Source organism: Dipteris shenzhenensis, chromosome 17 (assembly GCF_047967505.1).
Source record: "Dipteris shenzhenensis isolate YYH24624 ecotype China chromosome 17, Dip_SZ_1.0, whole genome shotgun sequence".
NCBI lineage: Eukaryota > Viridiplantae > Streptophyta > Polypodiopsida > Gleicheniales > Dipteridaceae > Dipteris > Dipteris shenzhenensis.
In genome coordinates this window covers 54,158,425-54,173,745 of record NC_141612.1, presented here as the reverse complement: position 1 = coordinate 54,173,745, position 15,321 = coordinate 54,158,425, and the positions used below count along the sequence as shown (strand labels likewise).

The 15,321-nt window shown below is 42.1% G+C and overlaps 1 protein-coding gene across 2 annotated transcripts in view; it reads right to left on the bottom strand.

Annotated features, from left to right (window-relative positions):
- Positions 1 to 354: 354 nt before the first annotated feature.
- The window catches only part of DPL1 (dihydrosphingosine phosphate lyase), a 73,108-nt gene continuing 58,141 nt past the window's right edge, over positions 355 to 15,321 (bottom strand). For both annotated transcript variants that reach the window (XM_087388820.1, XM_087388819.1), the window contains exons 8-17: positions 15,139 to 15,280; positions 14,569 to 14,619; positions 14,302 to 14,393; positions 13,231 to 13,357; positions 12,790 to 12,805; positions 10,141 to 10,248; positions 9,970 to 10,024; positions 6,194 to 6,340; positions 1,052 to 1,130; positions 355 to 832 (exon numbers count right to left, since the gene is read on the bottom strand). In XM_087388820.1, coding sequence (XP_087244946.1) covers positions 710 to 832; positions 1,052 to 1,130; positions 6,194 to 6,340; positions 9,970 to 10,024; positions 10,141 to 10,248; positions 12,790 to 12,805; positions 13,231 to 13,357; positions 14,302 to 14,393; positions 14,569 to 14,619; positions 15,139 to 15,280 — 940 coding nt within the window. In that variant the 3' untranslated portion in view covers positions 355 to 709. The remainder of the gene's footprint in view (positions 833 to 1,051; positions 1,131 to 6,193; positions 6,341 to 9,969; positions 10,025 to 10,140; positions 10,249 to 12,789; positions 12,806 to 13,230; positions 13,358 to 14,301; positions 14,394 to 14,568; positions 14,620 to 15,138; positions 15,281 to 15,321) is intronic.

Here is a 15,321-nt window from a genome sequence, read left to right as displayed (position 1 = left end):
TCGAAAGGAAAAAACCCTTTCAACTTCCAATTCACCTTCTCTTTTATAAAATTAGGTGTCTGATTTTACTCCAATACTGCTTTCTCAGGGTCTACTTTTGTAATCTCATGGTCATTCCTCCTCTCAAATTTCCAATACTAATTGTGGTTGAATTGGAGCTCAACTACTGACTCTAATTGTTATGTTCTAAATGTACTCTGTGCACCTTAGTTTAGAAGTAGTTATTCAAGTGTTTAGTTCTTGTTAATTCCTAATCAATGCACCTTAGTTTAGAAGTAGTTATTCAAGTGTTTGGTTCTTGTTAATTGCTAATCAAAACGAATAGCAAATGTCTTCAAATTCCTCCACCTACCCTTCTATGAAATCCTTAATCTATCATTCCTTATGTTTCCAGTTGCATACATAAGGCAAGAAATTTATTCTGCTCTCCTGAATGGTGCCAGACAACTGCTGGTGATAAATGCTTGGCATACGAAAAACTTATCCCACGTGAATCTTCTTCGAACAAGAACCACATAAACTTGGACTCCTACAATTTATTATCAAGCCAGAGAGCTGTGAACTTTTGATAAGCTGCACGCCACACTGGCTGAGGTGTCCAATAAGGCATTCCTATATGGGTTTTTGCAAGGCCTTTACTCCCAACCTAATGATGCAATAGTATTAAAAGTAATCATGTAATTTAGGATACCTATATTACGAGATCAATTCAGCAAGTGTTGTCCATGTACGCAAGGAGCAGATCCTTTACAGTTCCTCTGTCTGGCATCTTTGCTGCTGCTCCATAAATTGGGGCCATGCCATCTTCGAAGCTACCAGGATTTTCTTTTACCTGTAGACGTTGATGTTTGGGGGGGGATTAGAACTTTTAATGCCGACCAGGGGTGATCAAAAGTCATTAATGCTGGCAAGCTATTTAAAAATTGCAAACTTAGTGAGGGGGAATCCAAGCCCATCTGAGTCAATGATTTTTCCCATTAAATGTTCTGTTGTCACCAAAGAACCCACTGGGGGGAACCATCCACAATGAAAAGGGATACAAAAGGTTTACCCAATTAACAGCATCCATCAGGTCCTTCACAAACTCTTCTACCTTGTTGACGTGTTGCAGAGTGATACAGATGTGTAAGCTGCAGCCAGCATTGAACAGTTGGGCTACAGTAAGCAAGAAATATAATGGTATGCATACCATTCATCAACTTGTTCAATCTCTGAATCTTGCTTCAAGAGTCCATGAAAAGGCACAAATGATAACTTTTAACTACAAGAAGAGGCATAGATGATATAAAGTAAATTTAGCCTTCTTGACATGATAATGCTACATTCACTGTATGTGTATAAATGTTTGTTTATGTTTTGTCGTTGCTATTTTTGTGGATCGCTGCGAATATATAAACAAAAATGGGTGCTTGTAACACGTGTGCCACTGCAGGTCAAGGAAGTATTCTTTGATTAAAATACAATCTTTCTAAAACTTTGATATGTGATACATAGATGTTTAACTTTCTATCAATGACAACACATACACTTTAAGAAGGGCCTCCAATGTTTGCTTGTGGATCCTGACCCACATTTTTTGCATACATATTTGGTGGGATGCCCAAGGGTCCATGTGATAGTGGAGAAGAAATTTTCAAGTTGATGATTTCACGCTAAGGATATAGCACCATTACTATTCCATGATGCCTGATTAAATCTACCAGATACCCCTATATGTTTCCAAAGATCCCATACACATCCACGCCTGCTTGAGTCCAAAAAGCTACATAATCAGCTAACAGACCTCCCTGTTATGTTCAAATCGGAATGTAATATAACGTTGGAAGGGTCGGTGGACAAGTCGTTAGAAAGGGTCAGCGGACACTGACTCCTTAGGGAGGGTTGGTGTGTTTTGTGTGTGTTTTCAAGTGAAGAGATCCCTATTGTGGCACATCCAAGTCACACACGTTGGAAGGAGAAAAAATTCTCAAATACTTGTGAGTATGTAGAGCAAAAAATTTGTTGTGTGACCTCTACTTCAAGTAGAGACAGCCTATACAAAACTTGATTGTAACAATTTGGTATCAAAGCTTGGTCGAGGGTTGCAATTCAATGTAGGTGCTTGGTTTAGGCATAGATGGTTTTGGGGTTGTCAGTTTGTGTGGTTGATAGACTACCCTACAATATACTCCAAGCACACTCGAACCGTTCTCGTTTTCCACATGTTAGTGACAAGCATAATGGAAAATTCAAACTAAGAGAAGTTAATCCATAACCAAAAAGTAAGATAATAGCAAAATGTGTCTAACGCATGCACATTTGAAGCTAGCATTTGTGAAACAAAGCAACGGATTAACAAAAAAGTAAGATAAGTACAAAATGTGTCTGACGCATGCACATTTTAAGCTATCATTTGTAGATGGCCTCTCTCGGCTCCCGTTGGATCCCATGTGATCACAACAATGAGGTACTTAGGATATCTAGTGGGCATTGATATTACAGATGAGCAGCCAAAAGCCTTGGTTCTAGAGAGTATGCGAAGCAAGCTACTGTATTGGAGCTCAGCCAAACTCTCATCTACATGGTGAGTCTCTTCCTGGTGTTTTCACAAGGGTTGCATGAGGCAGCTTAGACGCTTGGTGTGCAACTTCTTGTGGGCAACAACATTCGATGGTATCAGGAACAGTAGAGCGGAAACAGTGATCCTACCTCAAGTAGGGAGAAGAGTTGACATCATTGATCCAGAAATGCAAAGTAGAGCCTTGATGGGCAAGCTGGGAGTGTGTGGTCTCACCCCAAATTGGAGCTTTGGAAGCTTTGCTTCAACAAGGGGTTCTAAGAACACCCCCCCGCCTACAAGGATAGTTGTAGTAGTCTCATCGATGGAGTTTCTAGAGGCCCCCTTTAGAAGGAAGGGTTCGCCGTTGATGAGGAATCCACCTAGGCTTTGCAGCATTTGTCTCATCCAAGCCAACCCTCGGTGTCGAGAGGAGTTTGAGCGCTAGCCCCTTCTCTAGCATCTGATGGTTCAAGGCAAGAGGGCTGCATGTTCGGGCAGCGGATGCACTTTGGTTGAGTGCAGTGGGACAATGGCCCAGCTAGTTCTTTTGAAGCATGGAATCGGCAACCCCAAGAGACGAAGGCAGATGCAAGAGCCCTTTTTGACCCAAGGGGGGTGGACAAGAGGATGCTCAAGATAGACGATGCCATCCTCGAGTCTTGGATTGTTGGTCTACACAGAACCTCAGCTCCCCTGAGCTAGCATGGGTAGTTCTCTTGTACAGGGGTGCCCTAAGGATCCTTTATATGCATTGAGCAATCGCCGCCTTCCGCCCCATGCAATACAAAGTGGGGTAGGGGGGTTCTTCAACCAAAGTTAGAGGGAGGCCCACAGCTGAATGGGGCCCTAGTTTTTCTTGAGTGGACTAGAGTAGTGGGTCGTCTTGTTAAGGGTTGGTCTATTGACCTAGCACCAGTCGCTTTGGGATAGAACCGATCGCGATGGCGCCTTTGGTTGTAGGAGGGCTGTCCCCTTAGAGAGGTACAAAGGCATCCAGGCCTAGAGTAGGGCTCTCGAAGAGGATTATAGAGGTGTCGTTCTCGTACAATACATGCATTGGTTGCCATCTTCAACTTGAGAACTGGGACCCCTTCGAGAGAGACATATTAGGTAGAGCAATAGGTGTCCCAAGAGGTCATTCAAGATTTTGATTGCGATTGTGGACTAGCCTCCAACTAAAGAAGATTACATATTTCTCCTGCATGGTGGCCCTCGTGGGATTGCCCATTGGCCCATGGTTAGAGCAAATGCAAGCGGATGGGAGGTGCCACCCATGCGCAGACAAGACACCTCTAGACGCAGAGTTACGCCACTACACAAAGGATTTGGCAGGAAGCCCTCTGGATCATGGCTACGATGCATAGGCATTAAATCCTGGCTGACAGAGGGGAGTCATGCCTTCTCGATTGACACTATTACGCTAGCCTATAGGATTGAGATGCTAGACCTCCTACTAGTTAGCGGCTCGTGTCCTCACTAGAAGGGACACGGGATGGTATTTGCGAGATGGTGACTAGCAATACTGCTTGGAACCTCTGGGTCGTCCGTTGTAGTTTGGTGATGGGAGGCCAGCAAGACCCCCCAGCAGCCACCCTCATTGCCCTTTGCTAGGATATCATCTATACCTTGCACACCATATGTGAGCAAGGGACGATGAGATCTCAGACGAACGCCGAGATGCAACCCAACCTGGTTGTTAGCTTTTCAGAAACTTCCTAGGCAATGAGCTTGGTTCTCCACTACAGCTTGACGCAACATTCCAAGTTATCACGTACCTCTAGCCAGCCAAGGATTATGGCTCTTGTACCACAAGCCGACGTAGGTTCCATTGATGGCCCTATCTTCATCCATGACTCTAGTGGTTGAGAGCGATGACAAGGCTTGGTACGCACGTACACACAGATGGTTTGAGAGTCTGGGGCTCAACGGATAGTGGCCCTTCGCGCTCCTTTGGGACGCGGAGGCAACTTCCTATGGAGGAGGAGGATAGAGACCAGGCACTGTCACACATCAGAGGAACCGGGACTAGGGCGGCAGAAATAGATGCAACGATACCACTCCTAGTGGGAAGGACTGAGCACCACCTGGACTCCGCACTATACTAGGCAGTTTTCACGGACAGGAGTGCCTCTCAGGGTAGAGTTCCTCAACCACACTCTTTGCTGCTTCCAGCGGAGTTTCTACAGAGTAGGGGAGGGAGGCCTTTTGTTAGCAGAGCTCGATAGTAATCAATGGGACGAGGATGCTATGGATGGGCTTACTTGGTAGAGGATCGGGACTGTGGGACGACTGGGCAAGAACTGGATAATTGACCCGGATACGGTTCTCTCGGACAAGGAGGGAGCACATTGGTGCCTTTGGTTATGGGAGGGGTGTCCTCTCAGGGACATTCAGTGGACTCAAGGAGAGAGGTTATGGCCGCTCGAGTAGGGCACTTTGACAAGTAGCTTTCTTCTCTTACGCGACCCTTATAGGTCGCCGTTTGCTGTTAGAGGCAGCAACATAGACTCCCTTGAGGGAGCAACACGGGGTCGAGTAGGAGGTCCCCAGGGAGACCATTTCCCGGTTCTGGTCATGCTTCTCGTCCCGCTTGCGACCATGGAAGATTTCTTGTTTCTTTTGGATGTGGTAACACACGGGGGCTTACCCATTGGACACTGGTTGGAGCAGATGAGGGTGGATGGCAAATGCCAGTATTGTACACATGGCATGACAGAGATAATTCCTCACTGCCTTTGGGGATGCCCGGTAGCACAAAGGGTTTGGTCAGCAGCTTTGAGGATAGTGGCGAGTACCCAACGCATGGAATGCAACTTCACTTGGGGGATGGTGGCTTGGCTCACGGTGGGGGGGCATAAGTTCTTAAAGAACCCACCTTGCCATCCTTTCGGATTCATGGACAAAGAGTGACCAGGATCAAGGCACACGAGGTAGTTCCACAGTCGCTAGCATCACTGCTTGGCATATCTGGGTCGCTCACTGCAGCTAGGCGATAGGAGGCCAGTAGACTACAACGGCCACTCTAGTTGCCACATGGCAAGACATCATCTACACCCTGCGTGCTATATGGAAGCGCCGGACTCCGGGATCTAGAGCGACTGCCAGAGGGCGCGCACGTTTCTGCAAGGCATGGCCTGCAAGCTCCTTCTATGTTCTTACGGAGAGAGGGCATCCTTGGTTGTATAGTCTGCTATTGTGTTTGTTAGCCCCTGTTCCAAAGACTCTCCAGGCAATATGCTGGGAGCTCACGAAACAGGTTGGCCCCTTTAGGTGGCAATTGTTCTTTCTTTTCCCTTAATCAGCACCTCTAGATTGGCTGATTTGTAAGGTGGTTTCTTTTCCCTTAATCAGCACCTCTGAATTGGTCGAATTGTATGGTGGTTTCTATCAAGCATTAATAGAAGTTCCTTTTTTTCTGTCTTCAAAAAAAAAAAAGCAAGACTTCATTTATAGTCACTAAGAACTGCAATATGCAGTGCCTACTACTTCTTATGGCATTTTTAATGTCTGTCTCTAACGAATTACTTGTCATACATGGGCAAGAATCAGTATTCAGTCCAGCAGTTTGTGCATGTAAAAGGTTATAAGTGAATGAAAATATAAACTATGCATAAAACCACAGCAGAACTTCACTGAAAACATTTATCATGCTACCTGCTTGGTTTATGCAATGCATTCAGGCTCCATCCTTTAGCTGTCATTGCATCATTGACTTTGTAAATGTCAACCGTATGTGATGAAAATGCAATGACTGTCATGTCTGGCTTTCCTATAATGTAGAGGTCTGCAATGCTGCTGATTCTGCCACAAGGTCACGCCAAAAGTGCTGACAATTTAGGCTATATTTTGACAATACTTTGCAAGACAAAAGAATACAGTAGTGAAGAAGTATGGCGAGCCATGAAAATATGAATTGTGTACTAATTTGCCTATTTTAGGTTCCCCTAACCCCAACAAGCCACCTAGACAATGAGATATCAACAGACAACACCACAGATGGACTATCATCCTTCCACAGCTTTCATTTAAAATGCAAACATAACCACATATTTCCATAAAGCAAATATATTTATAAGATTAGTTGCACATAGCTGTAAGTATCACACAACAAAACCTCTTATGAAATTGTATCTATTGATAATTAAGTTTGTCCTTACGAGAAAGCTTGGACCCAGGAATCAGTGCAGGAAAATGCACACACATACTGCATCTTTTCCACGGCCAAGGTTGCAACCAGAGCTAAGAGACGTCATTCAAGTACAGTAACCAGTTTCAGAAAGAACGCCATACAAAGTACGTATAAGAGTTGCAAAGCTAACGTGGAGTTGGCCCCACAGACAACATAGGTCTAGGAATCGAATGGATAGCTAACCAATTGGTAGATGACCACGGGCTCGTCCTCCTCGTTCCCTTATTTAGATTTTCTCTCTCTTGCAGTGACAACGCGATGTATTTATTCTTCTCATTAGAGACTTCAGCCTTGGGTATGGTTGCCCGTTTAGTGGCCCCGAGTTGCACTTCCTCTAGACAAAATTGTATGAGTGATTCAAGATTAGCAATACACTCAAGGAGTGTTTAGTAGATAAACTACCTTGGAAATTAGTTCTATCTCTTCATTTTCATTTTGGAGTGTTTAGGGGTTCCTCTTGTCTCTCCTTAGTCGTCCAGTGGAGTTGGCCCCACAAACAACATACATAGGACCAGGAATCAGATGGATAGCTAACCAATTGGTAGATGATCACAGGCTTCTCCTCCTTGTTCCCTCGTTTGTATTTTCTCTCTCTTGCAGCGACAACGCAATGTATTTATTTCTTCTCATCAGAGACTTCAGCCTTGGGTATGGGTGCCCGTTTAGTGGCCCGGAGTTGCACTTCCTTTGAGCAAAATTGTATGCCCCTAGCTTCCTGCAGATCTACACCTTATGCACCTGCGTAAATTTCTGCTGGACAGCCCGTCAATTTCCCCTACAACTCCTACACATTCCTGATTGCTGGCCGTTCAACTTGTCCTCAAACTCCTGCCGGGTATTGTCAGCGCACCATGTGGCGGCTGAAAATGCCACCTCATCCGTGAAGGACCTTCCAAGACTTGAATCGAGCCTCGGCTTGGATTTATAAGTCTAGCTTTGTTATCTCTAGCATTCAACTTCTTTTCTTTGGAGTTATGTCTTAAATAGCAGTTAACTAAAAAAATAGCACATTTTTACTTCAAATGAGAACGTCTATTGTGTTCATAAATCTTGGCAGAAAGATGGAGAACTTCATCTAACAATGACAATGATATTAGGCATGGTGGATACTAAGATGGAAAGGCTTTTGAAAAAACACACATGTAGAGTGGGTTTCTCATAGAAAATCCCCATACCTTCTATTTGATAGGGGAGTATACTTGAAGAAAACCTCTCATAATCCCTCTTCATGAAGAAACTCATTTGAAGGAAGCAGTTTCATCGTGAAACTACCTTGGACTTTGAAGAAACGCTGTCATCACTCCTCTTCATGGGGGTTTCTCCAAAGAAAGCCATTTGTAGGAAGCCTTCCAAGGTAGTTTCGCCGACAAAACTAAATTCTTGGACAACTTTTTTAAAAATGTCATGACTTTCACATCCAATGTCCAAAGATAGTCATTTAGCCACTCAAATCAAACGAAAAAGGCCATTTGAGCCATCTACAAGGTTATAAGTTATAATTATAACATTTAGAGTCCTAAATTTTTGAATTTAATTTTTAAGAGTATAAAAATAGTCACAATATGTATTTAGTCTTAGTAGATTTTTTACTTTTTAATGAAATAATCATTAATTCTCATTGTTGAAGCCTCTAATGAGAGTCACAAAAAGTGATAAGAAAACTCTATGGAGAGGAGGTATAACAAGCTATGGTTTGATGGAAGCACAATATTTAATTATTGGTTCATTGTTTTTGCCTTGGTTTGCCAAATGACTCAAGCATAAACACCGTCCACTGGCATATGCATCAATAATATCTCATCCAAGAGAGCATAGCACTATCAGTGCATCACCTGCAATGTGTCAAAGATGTCCCTCAGCATAAAATAGCATCCATGTGCAAAGCGTCCATAAAAAATAGCATCCCACAAGGCAATTTGGGCCTATCAGTGCATCCAATAAGGACCGCAATGCATCCAAATGGCCTATAAATCATCCACTACAACCCAATGCATACCACAAATGAGCGCACACTACTCAAACTGCAACCAGAGTGATTTGCATAAGGTATGCTCAAGAAATCATAGTACTTAATAGAATATACAATCTATAAAATTCGTGCTACTAAACACTCCTAAACACTCTTGAAATAGCCAGCAAATTGCATTCTACTAAACACTCCGAAACACTACAGAATGAAAATGAAGAGATAGAGCTAATTTCCAAGGTAGTTTCTCTACTAAACACTCCTTCAGTGTATTGCTAATCCTGATGTGCATGTCCAGACTTTTGCAAATGGAATCGTGGAGGTGTTCAATAAGGAATCGTGCGGTAACTTGGCGATGTTGTAACTTGTACACGGCTTGCAGAGTAGACGTCGTACAGGAAATTGGTAGCGTCGCTATGTCTCAAGGTGAAGCTATCGGGAGCTGCCACAAGAGATAGCAGTGACGCTTTCATAAGCTACAGGCCGATTGAGATGATTTTGCTGGCGGTGAAGAAAGCGTTGACGATCAAGAGAGCAGGTTTGTCTACGCAGGATAAGAGCAACATTTGCAGGTCTGGGCCAGCAAATAGTAAGCTGAGTGTCGGCAACATAGAAAACGGCATGCTCACGATGGTGCCAAGAAATCAGGGAAAACAGATCAAGTTGGTCGACAGATCCGCCGATAGGGATGATGAGCTAAAGAAAGAACGATAATCAGAAATAGGCGTGCAGGTCCACACGAGCAGATCAGGAACGGGGTTCCAGGAAGGAGTGGACGTGTGTATCAGGAATAGTCACAAACAACACATCCTCGAAATCAGCCAGGAGCGGAGAGTAGCAAACAAATGAGGAGAAGTCTGGGAGCTTGAACTAGCTCTGATACCAATTGTTGGTTCAGAGATCATGGAGGAGGAGGTGGTGATAGTATACACATGATAGGCACACAAGTAGTTGTGGATTGCTTGATTTGCAAGAACTGTGGCAATTTTATAGGCTAGGAAAGGCTTATCTTCAACACTCAACCACCTCATAGATGAGGTCACACAGGAATCAAATCTAATCTAACCCCTCGCACTCTCAAGAGACAGACCCACACACTAGTGGCCCATGTGACTCACATAGGGACACATTCACACCCACACACTGAAGGACACTCTAGGCCAGTGTTCCACACCTTTGCCTATGAAATATCCAACACAATTAAAATTGAAGCTATACATCTTATTCTAACTGACTGCAATTTTTTGACACAAACTTCTTGATTTCTAGACTCACCCTTTCTTAAATTTCTCAGATGCTTCCATGACTTGTCTTGCTGCATCCATATATCCTACAGTTCAAACAAAAAATTCTATCAAACATTCAACCGGCTCCAGTCATGAAAACAATAAAGTTCTCAAAAACTCAATGAGCCTTTAAATATGAGTAATACATATCATCACTTACCATCGACTCCAAGAGACATCATTGAAGCCCAAGCCCCCGCAATGAGAGCTCCTGGTCTGCTCCCAGCCATGGACGGAGAAATATACAGACCACCAGACCACTCCGTCACTTCAGATCAAACAACAGAGAAATAAGTTTAGATACTGCATGCAATGGAATCAAGAGGCTCTAAAGAAATTTTAGATTTTAAAAAACGGCCATTGTGCTATATCTTTAACATGAAGACAAGGAGCCAACGCATCACTGTAATGCAGAACGCTTTTCTTGCCCAAGGAAAATAAACATGAACGCTTTCACACAACCTCCAGTGATCACTTTATGAGATCCTCACAGATAGAGGCTAGAGCACTTGGAAAAGCATGTAGAATTTTGTTTAGTTTTCACAATAAGCATTGAAACGGAGAGATTTCGTGCATGTAAATGGGGTCCCTCAATGAAAACTTAGCATAAAATAGTGTTTCTACATGTTGACTGTCAATAGGAAGATTCTGGGAAACAGGAATCAGGCAGTATCCATGTGAAGCGTCCTTTGGCATGATGTTGCATCATCCAAAACAGTTCCTAGATATACAGCCAGACCCTATGACATGGTGATCGTGCAAATAATGTCAATAGGAAGATTCTGGGCGACATGAATCATGCAGTATCCATGTGAAGTGTCCTTTGGCGTGATGTTGCTATCCAAAACAGTTCCGAGGCATATATCCAGACCCTATGACATGCTAGTAACTCTGTAGGTCATTTCATCTTGTTGGAGTTGGGTTTGCTTTTTTATTGTCTCAGCTACCCAATATTTAAAGTTTTTTTGTTAATCTCGGAGTTATTAAAGTATCCCTATACAGAAATTAAGTTTTCCTAAAGGGTAAAGTGATTTTCGGCATGGTACATTGGTTGCATGCTGCATCCTGTGTTGAGCCTGCTGGCAAGATTACGGAATCAACCATTTCCTAACAATCCATGTGCCATGTCCTTCTTTATGTAGCTTGTATAGCTCAACTGCCAAGCTATTGAAATTTGGCATTCGTCGGGATAGCACGTGCGTCAATATCTATGCAGTGTTCCATGCCATTTGCAGACCACTTGTAGGAAGGATGATACTGTCTGCAAGCTTATTTACAGGGCCATTTGGGCTTGGATTTCCTTTAGCTGATGCATATGGCCTCCTTATTGAGCCACTTCAGTCAACTAGATTTAGCATGGCAATTAAGGTCACATCATACTGATTCCTCTCAATGCGTGTCCATTGGCCGTTTTCAGACAATTAATAATCTGAACTCATATAAAATTACAGTCCATATAATTCTAGATTCAAAAATAATTTCCTAAGAATAAGGAACTTGAAGGGGCAATTGAACTGTCTGCCACAGAAAGCTCTAATCTGTGGATAAGAAGCCCAAGTACATTTGTTTATATGTAGCGTCACAAACAGCATAGCATTCTCAGCTCACAAGAGAGAGGTCACAAAGTTTCAAACCAAAAAACCTATAAGCATCATGTGGAGGACAACCTATAGCATCTCTTTTTGCAGCATCAGCACCAAAGGTCTATGCTATATTCACTTTAATATTTTTCATATGTAGATGTTATGATAGCTTAGTCTGTCCTTTGGCCCTTTAGAAGTGATAAATTTGTTATAGGGGCCAAACTGAGCTGTTATTCTGATGATAGTGTTGTCTGGTTGACAAGTTGCACGCATGCCAACATAATCAGAGGGTGGTACAACACACATGTCAAGTCATATCAAGTAATATTACAAGATGACCAACAGGCCTTTGCACCCCTTAGCTCAACCAGATGAAGCATCAGAAGGAAATCTTGCATGCATCACAAGCAGACTGGGAAAAATGCCATTTTTCTTTTCAGCAACAATTGGTGACTAAACCTGCCGCGCATAAACCATAGTTAGGGGAAATGGAAACAGAAACGGGTCCCACTCCATTTCCCCCTGGGAAATTTTTCCCCACAGAAATACTTTCTGGACAGCCCCGAAATGATATTTCCCAAAGCACCACCTCCGAAACGCATTTCCCCGTAACTATGGCATAAACTAATTGCAGCATATTTGGTCTAGATGAATGCCTTGAATACCCTTGGTGATCCCTTGACTAATCTTGACTAACTGCACCATATCTGGTCTTGATGAATGCCTTGACTAACCTTGATGTTGAAAGCATGCCCACACAGGGAAAATAATTAATTAATAATAACGTTGTAAAAAAACAGGTAAATCCTTTGACTTTAACAAGCATGCAGTGTCAACCTTGCAAAATGAACAAAACCAGTTCCATACATTAGCAGCCATCCCATCAGAGACTCCATGAAACTTTCTTTTATATCTGTCCAATTCTATAATAAGATGGGAATCAATGGTCTTGAGATGTTCAATAAAAATTTTGAATGTGGAGTCTACCAAGTGATCACATATTATAGCATTTATGAGAGTAGCTTGCTTCCATGCTATTTGGTAGTATGTTGCCCCACACTTTTTATTCAGCTTAGTATTTGCATCCAATAAAAAAGACATTGCTTTGGGACTAGCTAGCTTGTACTATGACCAAATGCCAGCTGCCTTCCACCTATGAAGAGCTTAATGAACAAAACAAATACATGCAAGCAAATTCTTTTAAAAAAATTGTCGATCCAACTCACCAGCCACAAATTGGTGCTGTTGCAGATGGCCGTTCACATCAGCAGCAGTACCACATAGAATTGAACCAAACAACAGTTTATGAGCCTTAATTGGTAAAATTTTAAACACAATATATTTGCACAATATTGAATTTCACATAATGTGTATCTGCAACATAGATCCATGTCAACTGTTTACAAACATTAATTCATAGGAATGCAATATCGTTCGAAATTCCTAGAATCTGACAAGAGACGAGCTTGAGTGCTCTTTCTTTCAACTTTCAAGATATGATTGAATCGTAAGGATTCAAGATTCAGGTCCTTCAAAGATTTTAGAAGCCTTTAATGTCTAAAGCCTCTTGAATCCCATTAGCATTTCTCCCCGTCTTTGTAAATAAAGCACAGGGATGTATATCTACAAGAAAAGAAATGTTCTACATAAGAAAGTCGAACCAATACCCGACGGATTTCATGATTTCTGTAGAGCACAACGCTTGTGCCTTTTGGTCCTAACCCATATTTGTGAACATCTACTGATATGGAAGTTACTCCTGGCACAGTAAAATCAAATGCTGGAATAGGATACCTACAAAAACAGTCGAGGGAAGTGAGCAACAAATAAACTTGAAAGCAGAAATACGCATAAAACTATAATGATTGGGATGTAATATGATTTTTTAAAGCTTCATGGTGCTTTTGTTCTCCGGAAAACCTGTGTACTTCCATGAGTATTTATGCAGAATTGAAAAAATATCAGCCACACCAAAACAACAAACATAAACTTTCAGATATAGCATACATCCTGATGCCACCATGCACTATCAGCATGCAAAGAACAAGATAATGCACAGGTTTTTCTCTAGAGAATATTGCTAGGAGTTCTTCCATCTGGACAGTTTTTGTCATGCCGACATGTTTCTCCACCTGTTTGTCACAGATGCTTGGCTCCACAAGAGTCAGTGCCTCATCTTCTTTGGCATTGCTCTCACACTCCTGACTTTTTGGGATTGCTCCGCCAGCGTTTACAAACAAGATTCCACAGTGCAGCTTTCAGAAAATCTTTCTAATTATTTGGGATTCACCCACAACGACAGGGATTTGATTTGTTTTTTGTATGGGTTCGGTATTGGGCACTATGGACTCTCTAGAAAGATAGAAATCATAGAATCTTTGGTGATCCCTTTTTCCCCCTATACTCCTTCTTCAGGCACTCTTTGCAGCAATCTTTTTTTGATTGCTTGCAAATAGGGACTTTTGATCATGATGTATATTTGTCATATCTCTTGATGTACTTGAGCACAACCTGCTTTTGGATTGTGACTCTGTAATATAAAAAATAACTCTTTTCACCCAAAAAAATGTGTGTGTGTGTGTGTGTGTGTGTGTGTGTGAGAGAGAGAGAGAGAGAGCGAGAGATAGAGAGAGAGATATTTCCACGTAAGCAGTCGTTTTTGACATTAAAATATAATTATCCTTATGCTTATATACTAGGTTGCAACAAGAGTTTCCCAAAAAATCCAATATTCATACCCAAGTTTGCGTGCAAAGGGTAGTACAAAGCCCCCGAGGCAGAGATCAACATGAAAGCATATTCCCTTCTTTTGAGCCAGCACACCCATTTCCTACTTCCAACAAGAGGGCATGTTGAATAGGCTGATCAGCTGAAAATCCTCCACATTACTATTAAGAGAAAAAATCTGTAGAATTTATAAAAGAACAATGCTTTGCTTGTTTATCCAAAACATCACAACTTGACAGAATAGCATAAACAGTATGAAGAGAAGTAAGCTGGTTTACTTCGAGAGGATCTATGATTCCATGAGGAAAACCAGGTGCAGAGCCTACAATCTGCACCAAAAATTTTCACAACTCTAATCAACCTGTAACACCTCCTGGAAGCAACTGCTCAGGAAACAGCCTAGTGCACCCAAAGCAGCACAAATAATTTAGGAGGTCTGAAGCAGAACAACACTTTCAGAACAGAAGTAATGACGTCCTCAAGGTTGAGTTCATTATCATTCTACTCAAAGCATATACTGCATCAGAATATTCTTCTTAAAGTTCATGCGTTGCAGGATATTAATGACAAACATATTCACACTGACTTTCTTATGCCTCTCTTAAGCCACCTTGTACTAGCACATTGGATACACACGTCCCACATCTCTCTCTCATTCCTCAAAAGCAAGAGTGAATTCTCTAAATCCCAACAACAATCCTGCTTCTACCTCCTTTAAGTTAGGTGGGGCATTTGCAATTCTATATTGGCATTTTTTAATTGGATCGCTCAAAGCTATGCCATGGTTGTATTTATCAGAAAAATCAAACCGAAAGAAAGATGGCACTATTTTTAAATAATACACCCACCAAAATTGTGTTCCTGTTTACAAGCCTCTTGATGCTTCCAATGTCTGCTTGGAATTCTTTATTTACTGCAGCACGCCATAACTTGATTTGAAAATATTGGGCAGCTTTATCATATGCTGAATGAGCAGATTCGGGAATAATCCTGTCAGAGAGAACGCAAAATTCCAAAAATTACAATAGAAA